Here is a 24,449-nt window from a genome sequence, read left to right as displayed (position 1 = left end):
CAGCCTGCTCCTGGCACTGGCTAAGCTAGCCATTTATAAGCCCAGGGATCTCCACGTCAGTCTGCTCCTGGCATTGGCTAAGCTAGCCATGTATAAGCCCAGGGATCTCCACGTCAGCCTGCTCCTGGCACTGGCTAAGCTAGCCATTTATAAGCCCAGGGATCTCCTCGCCAGCCTGCTCCTGGCACTGGCTAAGCTAGCCATTTATAAGCCCAGGGATCTCCTCGTCAGCCTGGCACTGGCTAAGCTAGCCATCTATAAGCCCAGGGATCTCCTCGTCAGCCTGGCACTGGCTAAGCTAGCCATTTATAAGCCCAGGGATCTCCTCGTCAGCCTGCTCCTGGCACTGGCTAAGCTAGACATTTATAAGCCCAGGGATCTCCTCGTCAGCCTGCTCCTGGCACTGGCTAAGCTAGCCATTTATAAAGCCCAGGGATCTCCTCGCCAGCCTGCTCCTGGCACTGGCTAAGCTAGCCATCAATAAGCCCATGGGATCTCCTCGCCAGCCTGCTCCTGGCACTGGCTAAGCTGGCCATTTATAAGCCCAGGGATCTCCCCGTCAGCCTGCTCCTGGCACTGGCTAAGCTGGCCATTTATAAGCCCATGGGATCTCCTCGCCAGCCTGCTCCTGGCACTGGCTAAGCTAGCCATTTATAAAGACCAGGGATCTCCTCGCCAGCCTGCTCCTGGCATTGGCTAAGCTAGCCATTTATAAGCCCAGGGATCTCCACGTCAGCCTGGCACTGGCTAAGCTGGCCATTTATAAGCCCAGGGATCTCCTCGCCAGCCTGCTCCTGGCACTGGCTAAGCTGGCCATTTATAAAGACCAGGGATCTCCTCGCCAGCCTGCTCCTGGCACTGGCTAAGCTAGCCATTTATAAGCCCAGGGATCTCCTCGCCAGCCTGCTCCTGGCACTGGCTAAGCTAGCCATCAATAAGACCAGGGATCTCCTCGCCAGCCTGGCACTGGCTAAGCTAGCCATTTATAAGCCCAGGGATCTCCTCGCCAGCCTGCTCCTGGCATTGGCTAAGCTAGCCATTTATAAAGCCCAGGGATCTCCTCGCCAGCCTGCTCCTGGCACTTGCTAAGCTAGCCATTTATAAGCCCAGGGATTTCCTCGTCAGCCTGCTCCTGGCACTGGCTAAGCTAGACATTTTTAAGCCCTGGGATCTCCTCGTAAGCCTGCTCCTGGCATTGGCTAAGCTAGCCATTTATAAGCCCAGGGATCTCCTCGTCAGCCTGCTCCTGGCACTGGCTAAGCTAGCCATTTATAAGCCCAGGGATCTCCTCGTCAGCCTGCTCCTGGCATTGGCTAAGCTAGCCATTTATAAGCCCAGGGATCTCCTCGTCAGCCTGCTCCTGGCATTGGCTAAGCTAGCCATTTATAAGACCAGGGATCTCCTCGCCAGCCTGCTCCTGGCATTGGCTAAGCTAGCCATTTATAAGCCCAGGGATCTCCTCGCCAGCCTGCTCCTGGCACTGGCTAAGCTAGCCATTTATAAGCCCAGGGATCTCCTCGTCAGCCTGCTCCTGGCACTTGCTAAGCTAGCCATTTATAAGCCCAGGGATCTCCTCGCCAGCCTGCTCCTGGCACTGGCTAAGCTAGACATTTTTAAGCCCTGGGATCTCCTCGTAAGCCTGCTCCTGGCATTGGCTAAGCTAGCCATCTATAAGCCCAGGGATCTCCTCGCCAGCCTGCTCCTGGCATTGGCTAAGCTAGCCATGTATAAGCCCAGGGATCTCCTGGTCAGCCTGCTCCTGGCATTGGCTAAGCTAGCCATTTATAAGCCCAGGGATCTCCTCGTAAGCCTGCTCCTGGCATTGGCTAAGCTAGCCATGTATAAGCCCAGGGATCTCCTCGCCAGCCTGCTCCTGGCATTGGCTAAGCTAGCCATTTATAAGCCCAGGGATCTCCTCGTAAGCCTGCTCCTGGCATTGGCTAAGCTAGCCATCTATAAGCCCAGGGATCTCCTCGCCAGCCTGCTCCTGGCATTGGCTAAGCTAGCCATGTATAAGCCCAGGGATCTCCTGGTCAGCCTGCTCCTGGCATTGGCTAAGCTAGCCATTTATAAGTCCAGGGATCTCCACGTCAGCCTGCTCCTGGTATTGGCTAAGCTAGCCATTTATAAGCCCAGGGATCTCCTCGTCAGCCTGCTCCTGGCATTGGCTAAGCTAGAGATTTATAAGCCCAGGGATCTCCCCGTCAGCCTGCTCCTGGCATTGGCTAAGCTAGCCATTTATAAACCCAGGGATCTCCTCGTCAGCCTGCTCCTGGCATTGGCTAAGCTAGCCATTTATAAGACCAGGGATCTCCTCGCCAGCCTGCTCCTGGCACTGGCTAAGCTAGCCATTTATAAGCCCAGGGATCTCCTCGTCAGCCTGCTCCTGGCATTGGCTAAGCTAGCCATTTATAAGCCCAGGGATCTCCTCGCCAGCCTGCTCCTGGCTAAGCTAGCCATTTATAAGCCCAGGGATCTCCTCGTCAGCCTGCTCCTGGCATTGGCTAAGCTAGCCATTTATAAGCCCAGGGATCTCCTCGCCAGCCTGGCACTGGCTAAGCGAGCCATTTATAAGCCCAGGGATCTCCTCGCCAGCCTGCTCCTGGCACTGGCTAAGCTAGCCATCAATAAGACCAGGGATCTCCTCGCCAGCCTGCTCCTGGCACTGGCTAAGCTAGCCATTTATAAGCCCAGGGATCTCCTCGTCAGCCTGCTCCTGGCATTGGCTAAGCTAGCCATTTATAAGACCAGGGATCTCCTCGCCAGCCTGCTCCTGGCATTGGCTAAGCTAGCCATTTATAAGCCCAGGGATCTCCTCGCCAGCCTGCTCCTGGCACTGGCTAAGCTAGCCATTTATAAGCCCAGGGATCTCCTCGTCAGCCTGCTCCTGGCACTTGCTAAGCTAGCCATTTATAAGCCCAGGGATCTCCTCGCCAGCCTGCTCCTGGCACTGGCTAAGCTAGACATTTTTAAGCCCTGGGATCTCCTCGTAAGCCTGCTCCTGGCATTGGCTAAGCTAGCCATCTATAAGCCCAGGGATCTCCTCGCCAGCCTGCTCCTGGCATTGGCTAAGCTAGCCATGTATAAGCCCAGGGATCTCCTGGTCAGCCTGCTCCTGGCATTGGCTAAGCTAGCCATTTATAAGCCCAGGGATCTCCTCGTAAGCCTGCTCCTGGCATTGGCTAAGCTAGCCATGTATAAGCCCAGGGATCTCCTCGCCAGCCTGCTCCTGGCATTGGCTAAGCTAGCCATTTATAAGCCCAGGGATCTCCTCGTAAGCCTGCTCCTGGCATTGGCTAAGCTAGCCATCTATAAGCCCAGGGATCTCCTCGCCAGCCTGCTCCTGGCATTGGCTAAGCTAGCCATGTATAAGCCCAGGGATCTCCTGGTCAGCCTGCTCCTGGCATTGGCTAAGCTAGCCATTTATAAGTCCAGGGATCTCCACGTCAGCCTGCTCCTGGTATTGGCTAAGCTAGCCATTTATAAGCCCAGGGATCTCCTCGTCAGCCTGCTCCTGGCATTGGCTAAGCTAGAGATTTATAAGCCCAGGGATCTCCCCGTCAGCCTGCTCCTGGCATTGGCTAAGCTAGCCATTTATAAACCCAGGGATCTCCTCGTCAGCCTGCTCCTGGCATTGGCTAAGCTAGCCATTTATAAGACCAGGGATCTCCTCGTCAGCCTGCTCCTGGCACTGGCTAAGCGAGCCATTTATAAGCACAAGGATCTCCTCGCCAGCCTGCTCCTGGCATTGGCTAAGCTGGCCATTTATAAGCCCAGGGATCTCCTCGCCAGCCTGCTCCTTGCATTGGCTAAGCTAGCCATTTATAAGCCCAGGGATCTCCTCACCAGCCTGCTCCTGGCACTGGCTAAGCTAGCCATTTATAAGCCCAGGGATCTCCTCGCCAGCCTGCTCCTGGCACTTGCTAAGCTAGCCATTTATAAGCCCAGGGATCTCCTCGCCAGCCTGCTCCTGGCATTGGGCTAAGCTAGCCATTTATAAGCCCAGGGATCTCCTCGCCAGCTGGCACTGGCTAAGCTAGACATTTATAAGCCCAGGGATCTCCTCGTCAGCCTGCTCCTGGCACTGGCTAAGCTAGCCATTTATAAGCCCAGGGATCTCCTCGCCAGCCTGCTCCTGGCTAAGCTAGCCATTTATAAGCCCAGGGATCTCCTCGCCAGCCTGCTCCTGGCACTTGCTAAGCTAGCCATTTATAAGCCCAGGGATCTCCTCGCCAGCCTGCTCCTGGCATTGGGCAAAGCTAGCCATTTATAAGCCCAGGGATCTCCTCGCCAGCCTGACACTGGCTAAGATAGACATTTATAAGCCCAGGGATCTCCTCGTCAGCCTGCTCCTGGCACTGGCTAAGCTAGCCATTTATAAGCCCAGGGATCTCCCCGTCAGCCTGCTCCTGGCACTTGCTACGCTAGCCATTTATAAGCCCAGGGATCTCCCCGTCAGCCTGCTCCTGGCACTGGCTAAGCTAGCCATTTATAAGCCCAGGGATCTCCTCGCCAGCCTGCTCCTGGCATTGGCTAAGCTGGCCATCTATAAGCCCAGGGATCTCCTCGCCAGCCTGCTCCTGGCATTGGCTAAGCTAGCCATTTATAAGCCCAGGGATCTCCTCGCCAGCCTGCTCCTGGCATTGGCTAAGCTAGCCATTTATAAGCCCAGGGATCTCCTCGCCAGCCTGCTCCTGGCATTGGCTAAGCTAGCCATCTATAAACCCAGGGATCTCCTTGCCAGCCTGGCACTGGCTAAGCTAGCCATTTATAAGCCCAGGGATCTCCCCGTCAGCCTGCTCCTGGCACTGGCTAAGCTAGCCATTTATAAGCCCTGGGATCTCCTCGCCAGCCTGCTCCTGGCATTGGCTAAGCTAGCCATCTATAAACCCAGGGATCTCCTCGTCAGCCTGGCACTGGCTAAGCTAGCCATTTATAAGCCCAGGGATCTCCCCGTCAGCCTGCTCCTGGCACTGGCTAAGCTAGCCATCTATAAACCCAGGGATCTCCTCGCCAGCCTGCTCCTGGCATTGGCTAAGTTAGCCATTTATAAGCCCAGGGATCTCCTCGCCAGCCTGCTCCTGGCTAAGCTAGCCATTTATAAGCCCAGGGATCTCTTCGCCAGCCTGCTCCTGGCATTGGCTAAGCTAGCCATTTATAAGCCCAGGGATCTCCTCGCCAGCCTGCTCCTGGCATTGGCTAAGCTAGCCATTTATAAGCCCAGGGATCTCCCCGTCAGCCTGCTCCTGGCATTGGCTAAGCTAGCCATTTATAAGCCCAGGGATCTCCTCGTCAGCCTGCTCCTGGCATTGGCTAAGCTAGCCATTTATAAGCCATGGGATCTCCTCGTCAGCCTGCTCCTGGCATTGGCTAAGCTAGCCATTTATAAGCCATGGGATCTCCTCGCCAGCCTGCTCCTGGCACTGGCTAAGCTAGCCATTTATAAGCCATGGGATCTCCTCGCCAGCCTGCTCCTGGCACTGGCTAAGCTAGCCATTTATAAGCCCAGGAAGCAGTGTCTGGAGAGTGAGGTCCCAACAAACACTGTGGCCATGTTCCGGGCGCTGGCGTACTCCCGTATCCGGGCAGAGTACACGTACGCCGAGTCCACTGGGACGGTTTCAGAGTTTGGCTCCCAGTGGGCGTCAGGCGGGGGGCTCTGCTCGGTACCCCCCCATTCGGATTTTTTTAACATTAACTCCGTATTTTAGTGCACATTAGTTAATTTGCTGCCGCAGTTGGTGCCGGTTTGTTATATTTTTGTTAGTCTGGTATTTTTTTCTCACTGTGTCCTTTAAGGAGCAGATTAAATAGTCCTCTCTTTCATCCTCCTCATCCTCTCCTCATCCTCATCCTCATCTCATCCTCATCTCATCCTCATCTCATCCTCTCCTCATCCTCTCCTTATCCTCTCCTCATCCTCTCCTCATCCTCTCCTCATCTCATCCTCTCCTCATCCTCTCCTCATCCTCTCCTCATCCTCTCCTCATCTCATCCTCATCTCATCCTCTCCTCATCCTCTCCTCATCCTCATCCTCTCCTCATCCTCTCCTCATCCTCTCCTCATCCTCTCCTCATCCTCTCCTCATCCTCTCCTCATCCTCTCCTCATCCTCTCCTCATCCTCATCCTCTCCTCATCCTCTCCTCATCCTCTCCTCATCCTCTCCTCATCCTCTCCTCATCCTCATCTCATCCTCATCTCATCCTCATCTCATCCTCTCCTCATCCTCTCCTTATCCTCTCCTCATCCTCTCCTCATCCTCTCCTCATCTCATCCTCTCCTCATCCTCTCCTCATCCTCTCCTCATCCTCTCCTCATCTCATCCTCATCTCATCCTCTCCTCATCCTCTCCTCATCCTCATCCTCTCCTCATCCTCTCCTCATCCTCTCCTCATCCTCTCCTCATCCTCTCCTCATCCTCTCCTCATCCTCTCCTCATCCTCTCCTCATCCTCATCTCATCCTCATCTCATCCTCATCTCATCCTCTCCTCATCCTCTCCTCATCCTCAGCTGCAACTGAATTACCTGGGGAATTATGTCCCGAACTCCTGGACACATGAGGGTGGCTGTGAGGTCTGTGAGGAGGATCTGCTGGACCTGTCCCAGGTGGAGGTATGCCCCCACCCTATATCCTATTTATATTGTATGGAAGAGAGAGAGTGGGGGGGGGGGGGGGGGTGTTCCCAGCACTCACTGACGAATAGAGTAACACATGGTCAAAATAGAAGATATGCCAACAAATCAATGTAATGAAGCAAATAGTGCAAACTAGGGGTCATGGGGTCATGGGGTCAGCTCCAAGTAACACACTGTGGGTGGGGAAAGGGAGAGAACACAGGAATAGGGAGGGGGCACAAGGAATACCACAAGGGGGAGGGGGAAGGTAAAGGTAAAATAGGGACAAAATAGGGGGGCAACATTTCGGGGCAATGGCACACACACAGAAGGGAGCTATGAGTCTGTCCCTCCCCCCCCCCCCCGCAGGGTGACACAGTGACACAGACAGAAGGGAGCTATGAGCCTGTCCCTCCCCCCGCAGGGTGACACAGACAGAAGGGAGCTATGAGCCTGTCCCTCCCACCGCAGGGTGACACAGTGACACAGACAGAAGGGAGCTATGAGCCTGTCCCTCCCCCCGCAGGGTGACACAGACAGAAGGGATCTATGAGCCTGTCCCTCCCACCGCAGGGTGACACAGTGACACAGACAGAAGGGAGCTATGAGTCTGTCCCTCCCCCCGCAGGGTGACACAGTGACACAGACAGAAGGGAGCTATGAGTCTGTCCCTCCCCCCGCAGGGTGACACAGTGACACAGACAGAAGGGAGCTATGAGTCTGTCCCTCCCCCGCAGGGTGACACAGTGACACAGACAGAAGGGAGCTATGAGCCTGTCCCTCCCCCCGCAGGGTGACACAGTGACACAGACAGAAGGGAGCTATGAGTCTGTCCCTCCCCCCGCAGGGTGACACAGTGACAGACAGAAGGGAGCTATGAGCCTGTCCTCCCCCCGCAGGGTGACACAGTGACACAGACAGAAGGGAGCTATGAGACTGTCCCTCCCCCCGCAGGGTGACACAGTGACACAGACAGAAGGGAGCTATGAGCCTGTCCCTCCCCCGCAGGGTGACACAGTGACACAGACAGAAGGGAGCTATGAGTCTGTCCCTCCCCCGCAGGGTGACACAGTGACACAGACAGAAGGGAGCTATGAGCCTGTCCCTCCCCCCGCAGGGTGACACAGTGACACAGACAGAAGGGAGCTATGAGTCTGTCCCTCCCCCCGCAGGGTGACACAGTGACAGACAGAAGGGAGCTATGAGCCTGTCCTCCCCCCGCAGGGTGACACAGTGACACAGACAGAAGGGAGCTATGAGACTGTCCCTCCCCCCGCAGGGTGACACAGTGACACAGACAGAAGGGAGCTATGAGCCTGTCCCTCCCCCGCAGGGTGACACAGTGACACAGACAGAAGGGAGCTATGAGCCTGTCCCTCCCCCCGCAGGGTGACACAGTGACACAGACAGAAGGGAGCTATGAGTATGTCCCTCCCCCCGCAGGGTGACACAGTGACACAGACAGAAGGGAGCTATGAGTCTGTCCCTCCCCCGCAGGGTGACACAGTGACACAGACAGAAGGGAGCTATGAGTCTGTCCCTCCCCCGCAGGGTGACACAGTGACACAGACAGAAGGGAGCAATGAGACTGTCCCTCCCCCCGCAGGGTGACACAGTGACACAGACAGAAGGGAGCTATGAGCCTGTCCCTCCCCCGCAGGGTGTCACAGTACAGACAGAAAGGAGCTATGTGTCTGTCCCTCCCCCCGCAGGGTGACACAGTGACACAGACAGAAGGGAGCTATGAGTCTGTCCCTCCCCCCGCAGGGTGACACAGTGACACAGACAGAAGGGAGCTATGAGCCTGTCCCTACCCCCGCAGGGTGACACAGTGACACAGACAGAAGGGAGCTATGAGTCTGTCCCTCCCCCGCAGGTTGACACAGTGACACAGACAGAAGGGAGCTATGAGCCTGTCCCTCCCCCCGCAGGGTGACACAGTGACACAGACAGAAGGGAGCTATGAGTCTGTCCCTCCCCCGCAGGGTGACACGGTGACACAGACAGAAGGGAGCTATGAGCCTGTCCCTCCCCCCTCAGGGTGACACAGTGACACAGACAGAAGGGAGCTATGAGACTGTCCCTCCCCCCGCAGGGTGACAGTGACAGACAGAAGGGAGCTATGAGACTGTCCCTCCCCCCGCAGGGTGACACAGTGACACAGACAGAAGGGAGCTATGAGTCTGTCCCTCCCCCCGCAGGGTGACACAGTGACACAGACAGAAGGGAGCTATGTGTCTGTCCCTCCCCCTGCAGGGTGACACAGTGACACAGACAGAAGGGAGCTATGAGGCTGTTCCCCCCCCCCCCCCCCCGCAGGGTGACACAGTGACACAGACAGAAGGGAGCTATGAGTCTGTCCCTCCCCCCGCAGGGTGACACAGTGACACAGACAGAAGGGAGCTATGAGTCTGTCCCTCCCCCCGCAGGGTGACACAGACAGAAGGGAGCTATGCGTCTGTCCCTCCCCCCGCAGGGTGACACAGTGACACAGACAGAAGGGAGCTATGAATCTGTCCCTCCCCCGCAGGGTGACACGGTGACACAGACAGAAGGGAGCTATGAGTCTGTCCCTCCCCCCGCACGGTGACACAGACAGAAGGGAGCTATGCGTCTGTCCCTCCCCCCGCAGGGTGACACAGTGACACAGACAGAAGGGAGCTATGAGCCTGTCCCTCCCCCGCAGGGTGACACGGTGACACAGACAGAAGGGAGCTATGAGTCTGTCCCTCCCCCCGCAGGGTGACACAGTGACACAGACAGATTGGAGCTATGAGTCTGTCCCTCCCCCGCAGGGTGACACAGTGACACAGACAGAAGGGAGCTATGAGTCTGTCCCTCCCCCCGCAGGGTGACACAGTGACACAGACAGATGGGAGCTATGAGACTGTCCCTCCCCCCGCAGGGTGACACAGTGACACAGACAGAAGGGAGCTATGAGTCTGTCCCTCCCCCCGCAGGGTGACACAGTGACACAGACAGAAGAGAGCTATGAGACTGTCCCTCCCCCGCAGGGTGACACAGACAGAAGGGAGCTATGAGACTGTCCCTCCCCCCGCAGGGTGACACAGTGACACAGACAGAAGGGAGCTATGAGTCTGTCCCTCCCCCGCAGGGTGACACAGTGACACAGACAGAAGGGAGCTATGAGCCTGTCCCTCCCCCCGCAGTTTGACACAGACAGAAGGGAGCTATGAGCCTGTCCCTCCCCCGCAGGGTGACACAGTGACACAGACAGAATGGAGCTATGAGTCTGTCCCTCCCCCCGCAGGGTGACACAGACAGAAGGGAGCTATGAGCCTGTCCCTCCCCCGCAGGGTGACACAGTGACACAGACAGAATGGAGCTATGAGTCTGTCCCTCCCCCCGCAGGGTGACACAGTGACACAGACAGAAGGGAGCTATGAGGCTGTCCCCCCCCCCCCCCCCCCCGCAGGGTGACACAGTGACACAGACAGTAGGGAGCTATTAGCCTGTCTCTCCCCCGCAGGGTGACACAGTAACACAGACAGTAGGGAGCTATGAGCCTGTCTCTCCCCCGCAGGGTGACACAGTGACAGTAACCTGTTTTCTCTCCTATAGGATGAGTCTTTACCACGTGTCCTTCTTGGGGTTTTTATCGAACAGCCCACCCCATTCCTCCCCGAGTTCCTGGAACGATTGGTGACTTTGGATTACCCGCGTAACCGCCTGTCCCTCTATATCCACAACAGTGTAAGTCACATCTATACGTATCCCATTGCATGTCACTGCTATGTTACTTTGGTCCCTAATTAGAAACCCCCTTTACTTTCCCCTAATCCCAAACGTCACTGTCAGACCCACCAGTGGTTGCCAACCCCAGAGAAGCGTGGGCTTCTTAAATATGGCCGCCTTCACCACTCCCTCTTAATAAACCCCTTTATAACCCTGACAGTATATGGGATCCCGCTGTAATGGGGGCTGTATGTTCCGGGGGGGAACCCACTGTAATGGGGGCTGTATGTTCCGGGGGGGGGGGAACCCGCTGTAATGGGGGCTGTATGTTCCGGGGGGGGGGGGAACCCGCTGTAATGGGGGCTGTATGTTCCGGGGGGGGGGGGAACCCGCTGTAATGGGGGCTGTATGTTCCGGGGGGGGGGGGAACCCGCTGTAATGGGGGCTGTATGTTCCGGGGGGGAACCCGCTGTAATGGGGGCTGTATGTTCCGGGGGGGGAACCCGCTGTAATGGGGGCTGTATGTTCCGGGGGGGGGGGGGGGAACCCGCTGTAATGGGGGCTGTATGTTCCGGGGGGGAACCTGCTGTAATGGGGGCTGTATGTTCCGGGGGGGGGGGGGGACCCGCTGTAATGGGGGCTGTATGTTCCAGGGGGGGGGGATCCCGCTGTAATGGGGGCTGTATGTTCCGGGGAGGAACCCGCTGTAATGGGGGCTGTATGTTCCGGGGGGGGGAACCCGCTGTAATGGGGGCTGTATGTTCCGGGGGGGAACCCGCTGTAATGGGGGCTGTATGTTCCGGGGGGGAACCCGCTGTAATGGGGGCTGTATGTTCCGGGGGGGGGGGAACCCGCTGTAATGGGGGCTGTATGTTCCGGGGGGGGGGGGGGGGAACCCGCTGTAATGGGGGCTGTATGTAATGGGGGCTGTTCTTTGTTCCCATATAGGAAGTATATCATGAGAAACATATTCAGGCCTTCTGGGGAAAATATAAGGACGATTTCGCGAGCGTTAAAATTGTAGGACCAGAGGAAGCTCTGAGCCAGGGGGAGGCCAGAGATATGGGGATGTAAGTATGTGCTACTCCTGTCCTATAAACACAAAGCTAACCCTAACCCTACTCCTGTCCTATAAACACAAAGCTAACCCTAACCCTACTCCTGTCCTATAAACACAAAGCTAACCCTAACCCTACTCCTGTCCTATAAACACAAAGCTAACCCTAACCCTACTCCTGTCCTATAAACACAAAGCTAACCCTAACCCTACTCCTGCCCTATAAACACAAAGCTAACCCTAACCCTACTCCTGTCCTATAAACACAAAGCTAACCCTAACCCTACTCCTGTCCTATAAACACAAAGCTAACCCTAACCCTACTCCTGCCCTATAAACACAAAGCTAACCCTAACCCTACTCCTGCCCTATAAACACAAAGCTAACCCTAACCCTACTCCTGTCCTATAAACACAAAGCTAACCCTAACCCTACTCCTGTCCTATAAACACAAAGCTAACCCTAACCCTACTCCTGTCCTATAAACACAAAGCTAACCCTAACCCTACTCCTGTCCTATAAACACAAAGCTAACCCTAACCCTACTCCTGCCCTATAAACACAAAGCTAACCCTAACCCTACTCCTGTCCTATAAACACAAAGCTAACCCTAACCCTACTCCTGTCCTATAAACACAAAGCTAACCCTAACCCTACTCCTGCCCTATAAACACAAAGCTAACCCTAACCCTACTCCTGCCCTATAAACACAAAGCTAACCCTAACCCTACTCCTGTCCTATAAACACAAAGCTAACCCTAACCCTACTCCTGTCCTATAAACACAAAGCTAACCCTAACCCTACTCCTGTCCTATAAACACAAAGCTAACCCTAACCCTACTCTTGCCCTGTAAACGCAAAGCTAACCCTAACCCTACTCCTGCCCTATAAACACAAAGCTAACCCTAACCCTCCTCCTGTCCTATAAACACAAAGCTAACCCTAACCCATCTCCTGTCCTATAAACACAAAGCTAACCCTAACCCATCTCCTGTCCTATAAACACAAAGCTAACCCTAACCCATCTCCTGTCCTATAAACACAAAGCTAACCCTAACCCTACTCCTGTCCTATAAACACAAAGCTAACCCTAACCCATCTCCTGTCCTATAAACACAAAGCTAACCCTAACCCATCTCCTGTCCTATAAACACAAAGCTAACCCTAACCCTACTCCTGTCCTATAAACACAAAGCTAACCCTAACCCTACTCCTGCCCTATAAGCACAAAGCTAACCCTAACCCTACTCCTGTCCTATAAACACAAAGCTAACCCTAACCCTCCTCCTGTCCTATAAACACAAAGCTAACCCTAACCCTACTCCTGTCCTATAAACACAAAGCTAACCCTAACCCATCTCCTGTCCTATAAACACAAAGCTAACCCTAACCCTACTCCTGTCCTATAAACACAAAGCTAACCCTAACCCTCCTCCTGTCCTATAAACACAAAGCTAACCCTAACCCTACTCCTGTCCTATAAACACAAAGCTAACCCTAACCCATCTCCTGTCCTATAAACACAAAGCTAACCCTAACCCTACTCCTGTCCTATAAACACAAAGCTAACCCTAACCCATCTCCTGTCCTATAAACTCAAAGCTAACCCTAACCCATCTCCTGTCCTATAAACACAAAGCTAACCCTAACCATACTCCTGTCCTATAAACACAAAGCAAACCCTAACCCTACTCCTGCCCTATAAACACAAAGCTAACCCTAACCCTCCTCCTGTCCTATAAACACAAAGCTAACCCTAACCCTACTCCTGTCCTATAGACACAAAGCTAACCCTAACCCTACTCCTGCCCTGTAAACACAAAGCTAACCCTAACCCTACTCCTGTCCTATAAACACAAAGCTAAACCTAACCCTCCTCCTGTCCTATAAACACAAAGCTAACCCTAACCCTACTCCTGCCCTATAAACACAAAGCTAACCCTAACCCTCCTCCTGCCCTATAAACACAAAGCTAACCCTAACCCTCCTCCTGTCCTATAAACACAAAGCTAACCCTAACCCTACTCCTGTCCTATAAACACAAAGCTAACCCTAACCCTACTCCTGCCCTATAAACGCAAAGCTAACCCTAACCCTACTCCTGCCCTATAAACACAAAGCTAACCCTAACCCATCTCCTGCCCTATAAACACAAAGCTAACCCCTCAAAAGTCCTATTGTATGAATGGAAAAGACGACAGAGGCTCTGTCCTATATACTGAGAGACAGGCCCTATATACTGAGAGACAGGCCCTATATACTGAGAGACAGGCCCTATATACTGAGACAGGCCCTATATACTGAGACAGACCCTATATACTGAGACAGGCCCTATATACTGAGAGACAGGCCCTGTATACTGAGAGACAGGCCCTGTATACTGAGAGACAGGCCCTGTATACTGAGAGACAGGCCCTGTATACTGAGAGACAGGCCCTGTATACTGAGAGAGAGGCCCTGTATACTGAGAGACAGGCCCTGTATACTGAGAGACAGGCCCTGTATACTGAGAGACAGGCCCTGTATACTGAGAGACAGGCCCTGTATACTGAGAGACAGGCCCTGTATACTGAGAGACAGGCCCTGTATACTGAGAGACAGGCCCTGTATACTGAGAGACAGGCCCTGTATACTGAGAGACAGGCCCTGTATCCTGAGAGACAGGCCCTGTATACTGAGAGACAGGCCCTGTATCCTGAGAGACAGGCCCTGTATCCTGAGAGACAGGCCCTGTATCCTGAGAGACAGGCCCTGTATCCTGAGAGACAGGCCCTGTATCCTGAGAGACAGGCCCTGTATACTGAGAGACAGGCCCTGTATCCTGAGAGACAGGCCCTGTATACTGAGAGACAGGCCCTGTATACTGAGAGACAGGCCCTGTATCCTGAGAGACAGGCCCTGTATACTGAGAGACAGGCCCTGTATACTGAGAGACAGGCCCTGTATCCTGAGAGACAGGCCCTGTATCCTGAGAGACAGGCCCTGTATCCTGAGAGACAGGCCCTGTATCCTGAGAGACAGGCCCTGTATCCTGAGAGACAGGCCCTGTATCCTGAGAGACAGGCCCTGTATCCTGAGAGACAGGCCCTGTATCCTGAGAGACAGGCCCTGTATCCTGAGAGACAGGCCCTGTATCCTGAGAGACAGGCCCTGTATCCTGAGAGACAGGCCCTGTATCCTGAGAGACAGGCCCTGTATCCTGAGAGACAGGCCCTGTATCCTGAGAGACAGGCCCTGTATCCTGAGAGACAGGCCCTGTATCCTGAGAGACAGGCCCTGTATACTGAGAGACAGGCCCTGTATACTGAGAGACAGGCCCTGTATACTGAGAGACAGGCCCTGTATACTGAGAGACAGGCCCTGTATACTGAGAGACAGGCCCTGTATACTGAGAGACAGGCCCTGTATACTGAGAGACAGGCCCTGTATACTGAGAGACAGGCCCTGTATACTGAGAGACAGGCCCTGTATACTGAGAGACAGGCCCTGTATACTGAGAGACAGGCCCTGTATACTGAGAGACAGGCCCTGTATCCTGAGAGACAGGCCCTGTATCCTGAGAGACAGGCCCTGTATCCTGAGAGACAGGCCCTGTATCCTGAGAGACAGGCCCTGTATCCTGAGAGACAGGCCCTGTATCCTGAGAGACAGGCCCTGTATCCTGAGAGACAGGCCCTGTATCCTGAGAGACAGGCCCTGTATCCTGAGAGACAGGCCCTGTATCCTGAGAGACAGGCCCTGTATCCTGAGAGACAGGCCCTGTATCCTGAGAGACAGGCCCTGTATCCTGAGAGACAGGCCCTGTATCCTGAGAGACAGGCCCTGTATCCTGAGAGACAGGCCCTGTATCCTGAGAGACAGGCCCTGTATCCTGAGAGACAGGCCCTGTATACTGAGAGACAGGCCCTGTATACTGAGAGACAGGCCCTGTATACTGAGAGACAGGCCCTGTATACTGAGAGACAGGCCCTGTATACTGAGAGACAGGCCCTGTATACTGAGAGACAGGCCCTGTATCATGAGAGACAGGCCCTGTATCCTGAGAGACAGGCCCTGTATACTGAGACAGGCCCTGTATCCTGAGAGACAGGCCCTGTATCCTGAGAGACAGGCCCTGTATCCTGAGAGACAGGCCCTGTATCCTGAGAGACAGGCCCTGTATCCTGAGAGACAGGCCCTGTATCCTGAGAGACAGGCCCTGTATCCTGAGAGACAGGCCCTGTATCCTGAGAGACAGGCCCTGTATACTGAGAGACAGGCCCTGTATACTGAGAGACAGGCCCTGTATACTGAGAGACAGGCCCTGTATACTGAGAGACAGGCCCTGTATACTGAGAGACAGGCCCTGTATACTGAGAGACAGGCCCTGTATACTGAGAGACAGGCCCTGTATACTGAGAGACAGGCCCTGTATACTGAGAGACAGGCCCTGTATACTGAGAGACAGGCCCTGTATACTGAGAGACAGGCCCTGTATACTGAGAGACAGGCCCTGTATACTGAGAGACAGGCCCTGTATACTGAGAGACAGGCCCTGTATACTGAGAGACAGGCCCTGTATACTGAGAGACAGGCCCTGTATACTGAGAGACAGGCCCTGTATCCTGAGAGACAGGCCCTGTATCCTGAGAGACAGGCCCTGTATCCTGAGAGACATGCCCTGTATCCTGAGAGACAGGCCCTGTATCCTGAGAGACAGGCCCTGTATCCTGAGAGACAGGCCCTGTATACTGAGAGACAGGCCCTGTATCCTGAGAGACAGGCCCTGTATACTGAGAGACAGGCCCTGTATACTGAGAGACAGGCCCTGTATACTGAGAGACAGGCCCTGTATACTGAGAGACAGGCCCTGTATACTGAGAGACAGGCCCTGTATACTGAGAGACAGGCCCTGTATACTGAGAGACAGGCCCTGTATACTGAGAGACAGGCCCTGTATCCTGAGAGACAGGCCCTGTATACTGAGACAGGCCCTGTATACTGAGACAGGCCCTGTATCCTGAGAGACAGGCCCTGTATCCTGAGAGACAGGCCCTGTATCCTGAGAGACAGGCCCTGTATCCTGAGAGACAGGCCCTGTATCCTGAGAGACAGGCCCTGTATCCTGAGAGACAGGCCCTGTATCCTGAGAGACAGGCCCTGTATCCTGAGAGACAGGCCCTGTATCCTGAGAGACAGGCCCTGTATCCTGAGAGACAGGCCCTGTATCCTGAGAGACAGGCCCTGTATCCTGAGAGACAGGCCCTGTATCCTGAGAGACAGGCCCTGTATCCTGAGAGACAGGCCCTGTATCCTGAGAGACAGGCCCTGTATCCTGAGAGACAGGCCCTGTATCCTGAGAGACAGGCCCTGTATCCTGAGAGACAGGCCCTGTATCCTGAGAGACAGGCCCTGTATCCTGAGAGACAGGCCCTGTATACTGAGAGACAGGCCCTGTATACTGAGAGACAGGCCCTGTATACTGAGTGTGGCCCTGTATACTGAGAGACAGGCCCTGTATACTGAGAGACAGGCCCTGTATACTGAGAGACAGGCCCTGTATCCTGAGAGACAGGCCCTGTATCCTGAGAGACAGGCCCTGTATCCTGAGAGACAGGCCCTGTATCCTGAGAGACAGACCCTGTATATTGAGAGACAGGCCCTGTATCCTGAGAGACAGGCCCTGTATCCTGAGAGACAGGCCCTGTATCCTGAGAGACAGGCCCTGTATACTGAGAGACAGGCCCTGTATCCTGAGAGACAGGCCCTGTATCCTGAGAGACAGGCCCTGTATCCTGAGAGACAGGCCCTGTATCCTGAGAGACAGGCCCTGTATCCTGAGAGACAGGCCCTGTATCCTGAGAGACAGGCCCTGTATCCTGAGAGACAGGCCCTGTATACTGAGAGACAGACCCTGTATACTGAGAGACAGGCCCTGTATCCTGAGAGACAGGCCCTGTATCCTGAGAGACAGGCCCTGTATCCTGAGAGACAGGCCCTGTATACTGAGAGACAGGCCCTGTATACTGAGAGACAGGCCCTGTATACTGAGAGACAGGCCCTGTATACTGAGAGACAGGCCCTGTATACTGAGAGACAGGCCCTGTATACTGAGAGACAGGCCCTGTATACTGAGAGACAGGCCCTGTATCCTGAGAGACAGGCCCTGTATCCTGAGAGACAGGCCCTGTATACTGAGAGACAGGCCCTGTATACTGAGAGACAGGCCCTGTATACTGAGAGACAGGCCCTGTATACTGAGAGACAGGCCCTGTATACTGAGAGACAGGCCCTGTATACTGAGAGACAGGCCCTGTATACTGAGAGACAGGCCCTGTATACTGAGAGACAGGCCCTGTATACTGAGAGACAGGCCCTGTATACTGAGAGACAGGCCCTGTATACTGAGAGACAGGCCCTGTATACTGAGAGACAGGCCCTGTATACTGAGAGACAGGCCCTGTATACTGAGAGACAGGCCCTGTATACTGAGAGACAGGCCCTGTATACTGAGAGACAGGCCCTATATACTGAGAGACAGATCCTATATACTGAGAGACAGGCCCTGTATAAGTGCCATTGTTTACATTTATTTTACAACATACAATACAGTTTACAGAGGAAGGCATCTCTGACCCTATTACCTTATAGGAATTCCGTGTGTGAGACGCCCTCTTATCCCATCACAGGGGGGCGCCGCTGTCCCTATTACCTTATAGGAATCCCCTGTGTGTGAGACACCCTCTTATCCCATCACAGGGAGGCACCGCTGTCCCTATTATCTTATAGGAATCCCGTGTGTGTGACTCCCTCTTATCCCATCACAGGGAGGCACCGCTGCCCCTATTACCTTATAGGAATCCCGTGTGTGTGACTCCCTCTTATCCCATCACAGGGAGGCACCGCTGTCCCTATTACCTTATAGGAATCCTGTGTGTGAGACACCCTCTTATCCCATCACAGGGGGCACCGCTGACCCTATTATCCCATCACAGGGAGGCACCGCTGTCCCTATTACCTTATAGGAATCCCGTGTGTGAGACGCCCTCTTATCCCATCACAGGGAGGCACCGCTGACCCTATTACCTTATAGGAATCCCCTGTGTGTGAGACGCCCTCTTATCCCATCACAGGGAGGCACCGCTGACCCTATTACCTTATAGGAATCCCCTGTGTGTGAGACGCCCTCTTATCCCATCACAGGGAGGCACCGCTGTCCCTATTACCTTATAGGAATCCCGTGTGTGAGACGCCCTCTTATCCCATCACAGGGAGGCACCGCTGACCCTATTACCTTATAGGAATCCCCTGTGTGTGAGACGCCCTCTTATCCCATCACAGGGAGGCACCGCTGTCCCTATTACCTTATAGGAATCCCGTGTGTGTGAGACGCCCTCTTATCCCATCACAGGGAGGCACCGCTGTCCCTATTACCTTATAGGAATCCCCTGTGTGTGAGACGCCCCCTTATCCCATCACAGGGGGGCACCGCTGTCCCTATTATCTTATAAGAATCCTGTGTGTGAGACGCCCTCTTATCCCATCACAGGTGGGCACCGCTGTCCCTATTATCTTATAGGAATCCTGTGTGTGAGACGCCCTCTTATCCCATCACAGGGAGGCACCGCTGTCCCTATTATCGTATAGGAATCCCCTGTGTGTGAGACACCCTCTTATCCCATCACAGGGAGGCACCGCTGTCCCTATTACCTTATAGGGATCCTGTGTGTGAGACGCCCTCTTATCCCATCACAGGGAGGCACCGCTGTCCCTATTATCGTATTGGAATCCCCTGTGTGTGAGACACCCTCTTATCCCATCACAGGGAGGCACCGCTGTCCCTATTACCTTATAGGAATCCTGTGTGTGAGACGCCCTCTTATCCCATCACAGGGGGGCACCGCTGTCCCTATTACCTTATAGGAATACCGTGTGAGACGCCCTCTTATCCCATCACAGGGAGGCACCGCTGACCCCATTATCTTATAGGAATCCCCTGTGTGTGAGACACCCTCTTATCCCATCACAGGGAGGCACCGCTGTCCCTATTACCTTATAGGAATCCTGTGTGTGAGACGCCCTCTTATCCCATCACAGGGGGGCACGGCTGACCCTATTACCTTATAGGAATGCCGTGTGTGAGATGCCCTCTTATCCCATCACAGGGAGGCACCGCTGTCCCTATTACCTTATAGGAATCCCCTGTGTGTGAGACGCCCTCTTATCCCATCACAGGGGGACGCCGCTGACCCTATTACCTTATAGGAATCCTGTGTGTGAGACGCCCTCTTATCCCATCACAGGGAGGCACCGCTGACGCTATTATTTTATAGGGACCCCGTGTGTGAGACGCCCTCTTATCCCATCACAGGGAGGCACCGCTGACCCTATTATCTTATAGGAATTCTGTGTGTGAGACGCCCTCTTACCCATCACAGGGGGGCGCCGCTGTCCCTTTTATCTTATAGGAATCTCGTGTGTGTGAGACGCCCTCTTATCCCATCCCATCACAGGAAGGCACCGCTGTCCCTATTACCTTATAGGAATCCCCTGTGTGAGACGCCCTCTTATCCCATCACAGGGAGGCGCCGCTGACCCTATTACCTTATAGGAACCCTGTGTGTGTGTGAGACGCCCTCTTATCCCATCACAGGGAGGCACCGCTGACCCTATTACCTTATAGGAATCCCGTGTGTGAGACACCCTCTTATCCCATCACAGGGAGGCACCGCTGTCCCTATTACCTTATAGGAATCCTGTGTGTGAGACACCCTCTTATCCCATCACAGGGAGGCGCCGCTGTCCCTATTACCTTATAGGAATCCCGTGTGTGAGACACCCTCTTATCCCATCACAGGGAGGCACCGCTGTCCCTATTACCTTATAGGAATCCTGTGTGAGACGCCCTCTTATCCCATCACAAGGGGGCACCGCTGACCCTATTACCTTATAGGAATCCTGTGTGTGACGCCCTCTTATCCCATCACAGGGGGGCACCGCTGTCCCTATTACCTTATAGGAATCCCCTGTGTGTGAGACGCCCTCTTATCCCATCACAGGGAGGCACCGCTGTCCCTATTACCTTATAGGAATCCCGTGTGTGAGACGCCCTCTTATCCCATCACAGGGAGGCACCGCTGTCCCTATTATCTTATAGGAATCCCGTGTGTGAGACGCCCTCTTATCCCATCACAGGGAGGCACCGCTGACCCTTTTACTGTGACAATAGCCTACACAGGTCTATTAATATTACACAAAAATAACTGGGTTTGAACTGAACGAGGCTTAAGATATAATAAAGTGATTTTATTCCTTAGGATAGGTGAACACACGAATAATACATTAACAGACAAGAAGTACACTTACTTAGGTGTTGGGGAATGATAAGTTTGATGTAGCATTTCTCTTCAGCAATCAGGTAATCATTCAGGTGATATCAGGTAACCATATCAGCAAACGAAGACAAAGGATATATGGGTGGACAGCAGTTTATAAACCTTTTGTCCCTCTATCCTTAACCTTAAGTACCTGTGATTGGTTTTCAATTACCTCCGGCCAATCTTTGATGGGGGAACGCATTTTAGTACATGCCCCCCTGCTAGCTGGCACAGGCGCAGTAGAACTCTGGGGTCTCATTTCTGTAGCCCCACATATGCAAATGGAATGCCAGCCAGTCTACCCATTTGGATCTCAGGCAGGAAAACCTTTGTTGGAAGGTGATAAATGGGACACTTAAAGACTGCTCTGGTTTGAGCCTCCTCCGCCCTTAAATAAACAGGGAGTGTCTGGGTCTTTGTCCATACCTTGGGACACAGTGTAAAACATAAAACAAAAACGTATTAAAATATCCGGTTCTGTTGAGTCTAGCAGAACCAAACTTCCCAGTTCTCATGGCCGGAACTGGGACACTATATGGTCCAAAAAGAGACTCGCTACGACCTACGGAACCGGAGATACACAAATGCACATTAAATCATTTTCCATTTTAATACAAAAATCTCCGAAAAAAAAGAAATCTCAGCTTTTCACTAAATCCCCATTGAAAACAACGGGTTTCTCCGCCATAGACTTTCAATGGTAAATTGCCGCCATTGAGGTCAATGGGGTTTCTCCGCCATTGAAGTCTATGGGAAAAGTCCCGAACCTTCAAGGGGGTCCATACTCCGTCGGGTTGGTCCAGGAGGGTCAAGGATGGTTCTGCAGGGAGGCCGGAGCAGTGACTGCAGATATCCCAAACCTTGATCCGCTGGGCCCTCCGGAACCGGAGATATGGAGTACCAAAATACAGCATTTCACACTTAGTCATTTTTCTGAGCCATTTCTACCACCGCCGGCAAAGCCTATGGCGCGACCTGTTCTTCTTGGTTCGACCCTTATCAGGGGTCCAGGATTTGGGGACCCGGTTGTGGTCGAGTGGGGGGAAGCCTAGGAACTAGGGACAAAAAGAATTTTATTCATAGGGGCCCTAGAACTGTTTATTCCCACGCCACTTGACGTTGACCTTGACTTGTAAGTGATCAAAGCTCTCCTATTGAAAATGTATCCGCTTTGCGGTTTGCGGTCTGGACGGCAACCATCTTGTTCTTCGAAAGTTACCTCGAGGAACCTCCATTGAAGTCAATGGGCCCATCGACTTTCAATGGGAAACCGCCGCTCTCCCTCTCGGACGCCACCTGCTGGTCTTTACAGGAAAAAGGACTAAAACAACAAGATTCTCCATTAGATGCATGGAGCCCTAATGGCGGCCAATGGGGACCTGCAAAATGGTGCCTGAAAAGGCGGGAAAACTTCACAAAGAGCTATAATCATTAAAGGACTATTTATGTGTGTGTGTGATGCAGACACTGATTAAACCAGACATTACAATGGAACAGGGGAATACACATGTACATGTCATTACAGGGGTTAAATCACTGTTCTGGGTCTTAGCCCAGTTAACCCTTTGACTCCCGGGTGAGGTCGGGATAGCCAAATGGGGTGTAATCCCAGGCCACCCCCTTTCTCCCTCTACACCTCCCCTTCTTAATGGGTGACCTGTGGCCCACTGGCCCTAACGGGGAGTGGGGCACTGCTGGCACCATTAATGAATTCAGTCTCAGAGGGATAGTCCTGGCGTGAAAGTTCATCAGCATTGCTGTTTTCACTGCCCTTCTTGTGTTGAATGGTAAATTCAAATTCTTGCAAAGCCAAGCTCCATCTCAGCAGTTTGGCATTTTCCCCTGATACCCTCTGCAGCCAACTCAGGGGGTTGTGGTCTGTGATGACCGTGAAATCCCTCCCATAGACATAGGGCTGGAGCTTTTTGAGTGCCCACACAATGGCCAAGCACTCCTTCTCAATGGTGGCATATGCCACTTCCCTGGGGAGCAGTTTGCGACTTAGATACACCACAGGGTGCTCTTGGCCGTCGTCCCCCACCTGGCTCAACACAGCCCCCACACCAAAGTCTGAGGCATCAGTTTGTATAAGAAAATGCTTGGTATAGTCTGGAGCAGCCAGTATGGGGGCTCCAGCAAGCGCAGTTTTCAGGGCCTGGAAAGCAGTTTCACAGGCAGGAGACCAGGTAATAAGCACAGGCAGTTGCTTCTTGGTCAGATCAGTCAGGGGTTTGGCCAGGGCGCTGTACTGTGGGACAAATTTCCTATAGTACCATGTGGTGCCCAAAAATGCCATGACCTGTTTCTTGGTTTTTGGAACAGGCCACTGAACTATGGCTTCTACCTTGGCTGGCTCTGGCTTGAGATGCCCTCCACCCACCCTGTGCCCTAAGTACAGGAGTTCTGCCATCCCTACCATACACTTAGTGGGTTTTAAGGTAAGCCCAGCCTCCCTGATCCTATCCAGCACCGCAGCTACATGTCCTATGTGGGATTCCCAGGAATTACTAAAGACAGCAATGTCATCTAAGTAAGCCCTGGCATAGCTCTGCATCCCTTCCAGTAACCTATTGACCAGGCGTTGAAAGGTAGCCGGGGCATTCTTCATCCCAAATGGCATCACTAAGAACTCATAGAGGCCACTTGGAATGATGAATGCTGACTTCTCCCTAGCCTCCAGGGTCAGTGGGATTTGCCAATAGCCTTTGCTCAAATCCATGGTGGTCAGATACTTTGCCCCCGCGAGTTCATCTAGTAACTCATCCATGCGGGGCATGGGGTAAGCATCTGACACCGTCCCAGCGTTGAGCAACCGGTAGTCCACACAAAACCTGGTGGTCTTGTCCTTTTTAGGAACTAGGACTACTGGACTTGCCCAAGGGCTCTGGGACGGAGTAATTACCCCTAGGGTCAGCATCTCCTCAATCTCTCTCTCCATACTGGTCTTGACCACTGCTGACACTCTATAAGCGTGCTTATGCAGAGGCTGCAGGTCCCCTGTGTGTACTGGGTGTTTGGTGAGATGTGTGGTCCCTGGCATGTCAGTGAAGAGGGCGCTATACTGAGCTAGCATGTCCCTGGCTTCTACCTTCTGCCTAGAACTCAACTGTGCCCTTATCTCTACCTGTTCCACAGTGTTTCCCTGCCTAGCCTCCCCTAGGAGATCAGGCAGAGCATTGCTCGCCGGATCCTCCAGCAGTGGGCTACAAATGGCCAGCACTGCTCCCTTACTCGGTGTTCGGTACTCTTTCAACATGTTGATGTGGTATGTCTTGTGCCTCTCAGGCGCTACCTGTACAACATAGTTGCACTCATTCACCTTTCGGATAACCGAGTACGGTCCCGACCAGGCAGCCATCAGCTTGTTCTCCCGAGTGGGTTTGAGAACAAGTACCTGCTGTCCTGGGATGAATTCTCTGCTACGGGCCTGCTGGTCATACCATTGCTTTTGCTTGGTCTGAGCAGCCCTGAGGTGGTCCTGGGCCACCCCATGAGCATCTCTAACCGGTCTCTGAGATCTACCACATACTGGATCACTGAAGCATCAGTAGCGGTAGTCTCCCCTTCCCATCCCTCACGGAATAGGTCCAGAGGTCCACGTACCCTGCGGCTATATAGTAGCTCGAAGGGGGAGAAGCCTGTAGATTCTTGCGGTACCTCTCGGTAGGCAAACAGCAAGTGCTGTAAATGAATCTCCCAGTCTTTCCCCTCCGCCTCTATA

General features: G+C 53.6%; 1 protein-coding gene across 1 annotated transcript in view; it reads left to right on the top strand.

Annotated features, from left to right (window-relative positions):
• The window catches only part of LOC142486456 (multifunctional procollagen lysine hydroxylase and glycosyltransferase LH3-like), a 125,931-nt gene that overhangs the window by 23,131 nt on the left and 78,351 nt on the right, over window positions 1–24,449 (top strand). Inside the window, exons 4-6 of the mRNA XM_075585049.1 lie at window positions 6,514–6,615; window positions 10,201–10,332; window positions 11,263–11,384. Of these exons, the coding sequence (XP_075441164.1) occupies window positions 6,514–6,615; window positions 10,201–10,332; window positions 11,263–11,384 (356 nt within the window). The remainder of the gene's footprint in view (window positions 1–6,513; window positions 6,616–10,200; window positions 10,333–11,262; window positions 11,385–24,449) is intronic.

This window comes from Ascaphus truei, unplaced genomic scaffold (assembly GCF_040206685.1).
Source record: "Ascaphus truei isolate aAscTru1 unplaced genomic scaffold, aAscTru1.hap1 HAP1_SCAFFOLD_879, whole genome shotgun sequence".
Classification (NCBI taxonomy): Eukaryota; Metazoa; Chordata; class Amphibia; order Anura; family Ascaphidae; genus Ascaphus; species Ascaphus truei.
The sequence above is the reverse complement of the archived record's forward strand: the minus strand, read 5'-3'. Positions and strand labels throughout refer to the sequence as shown.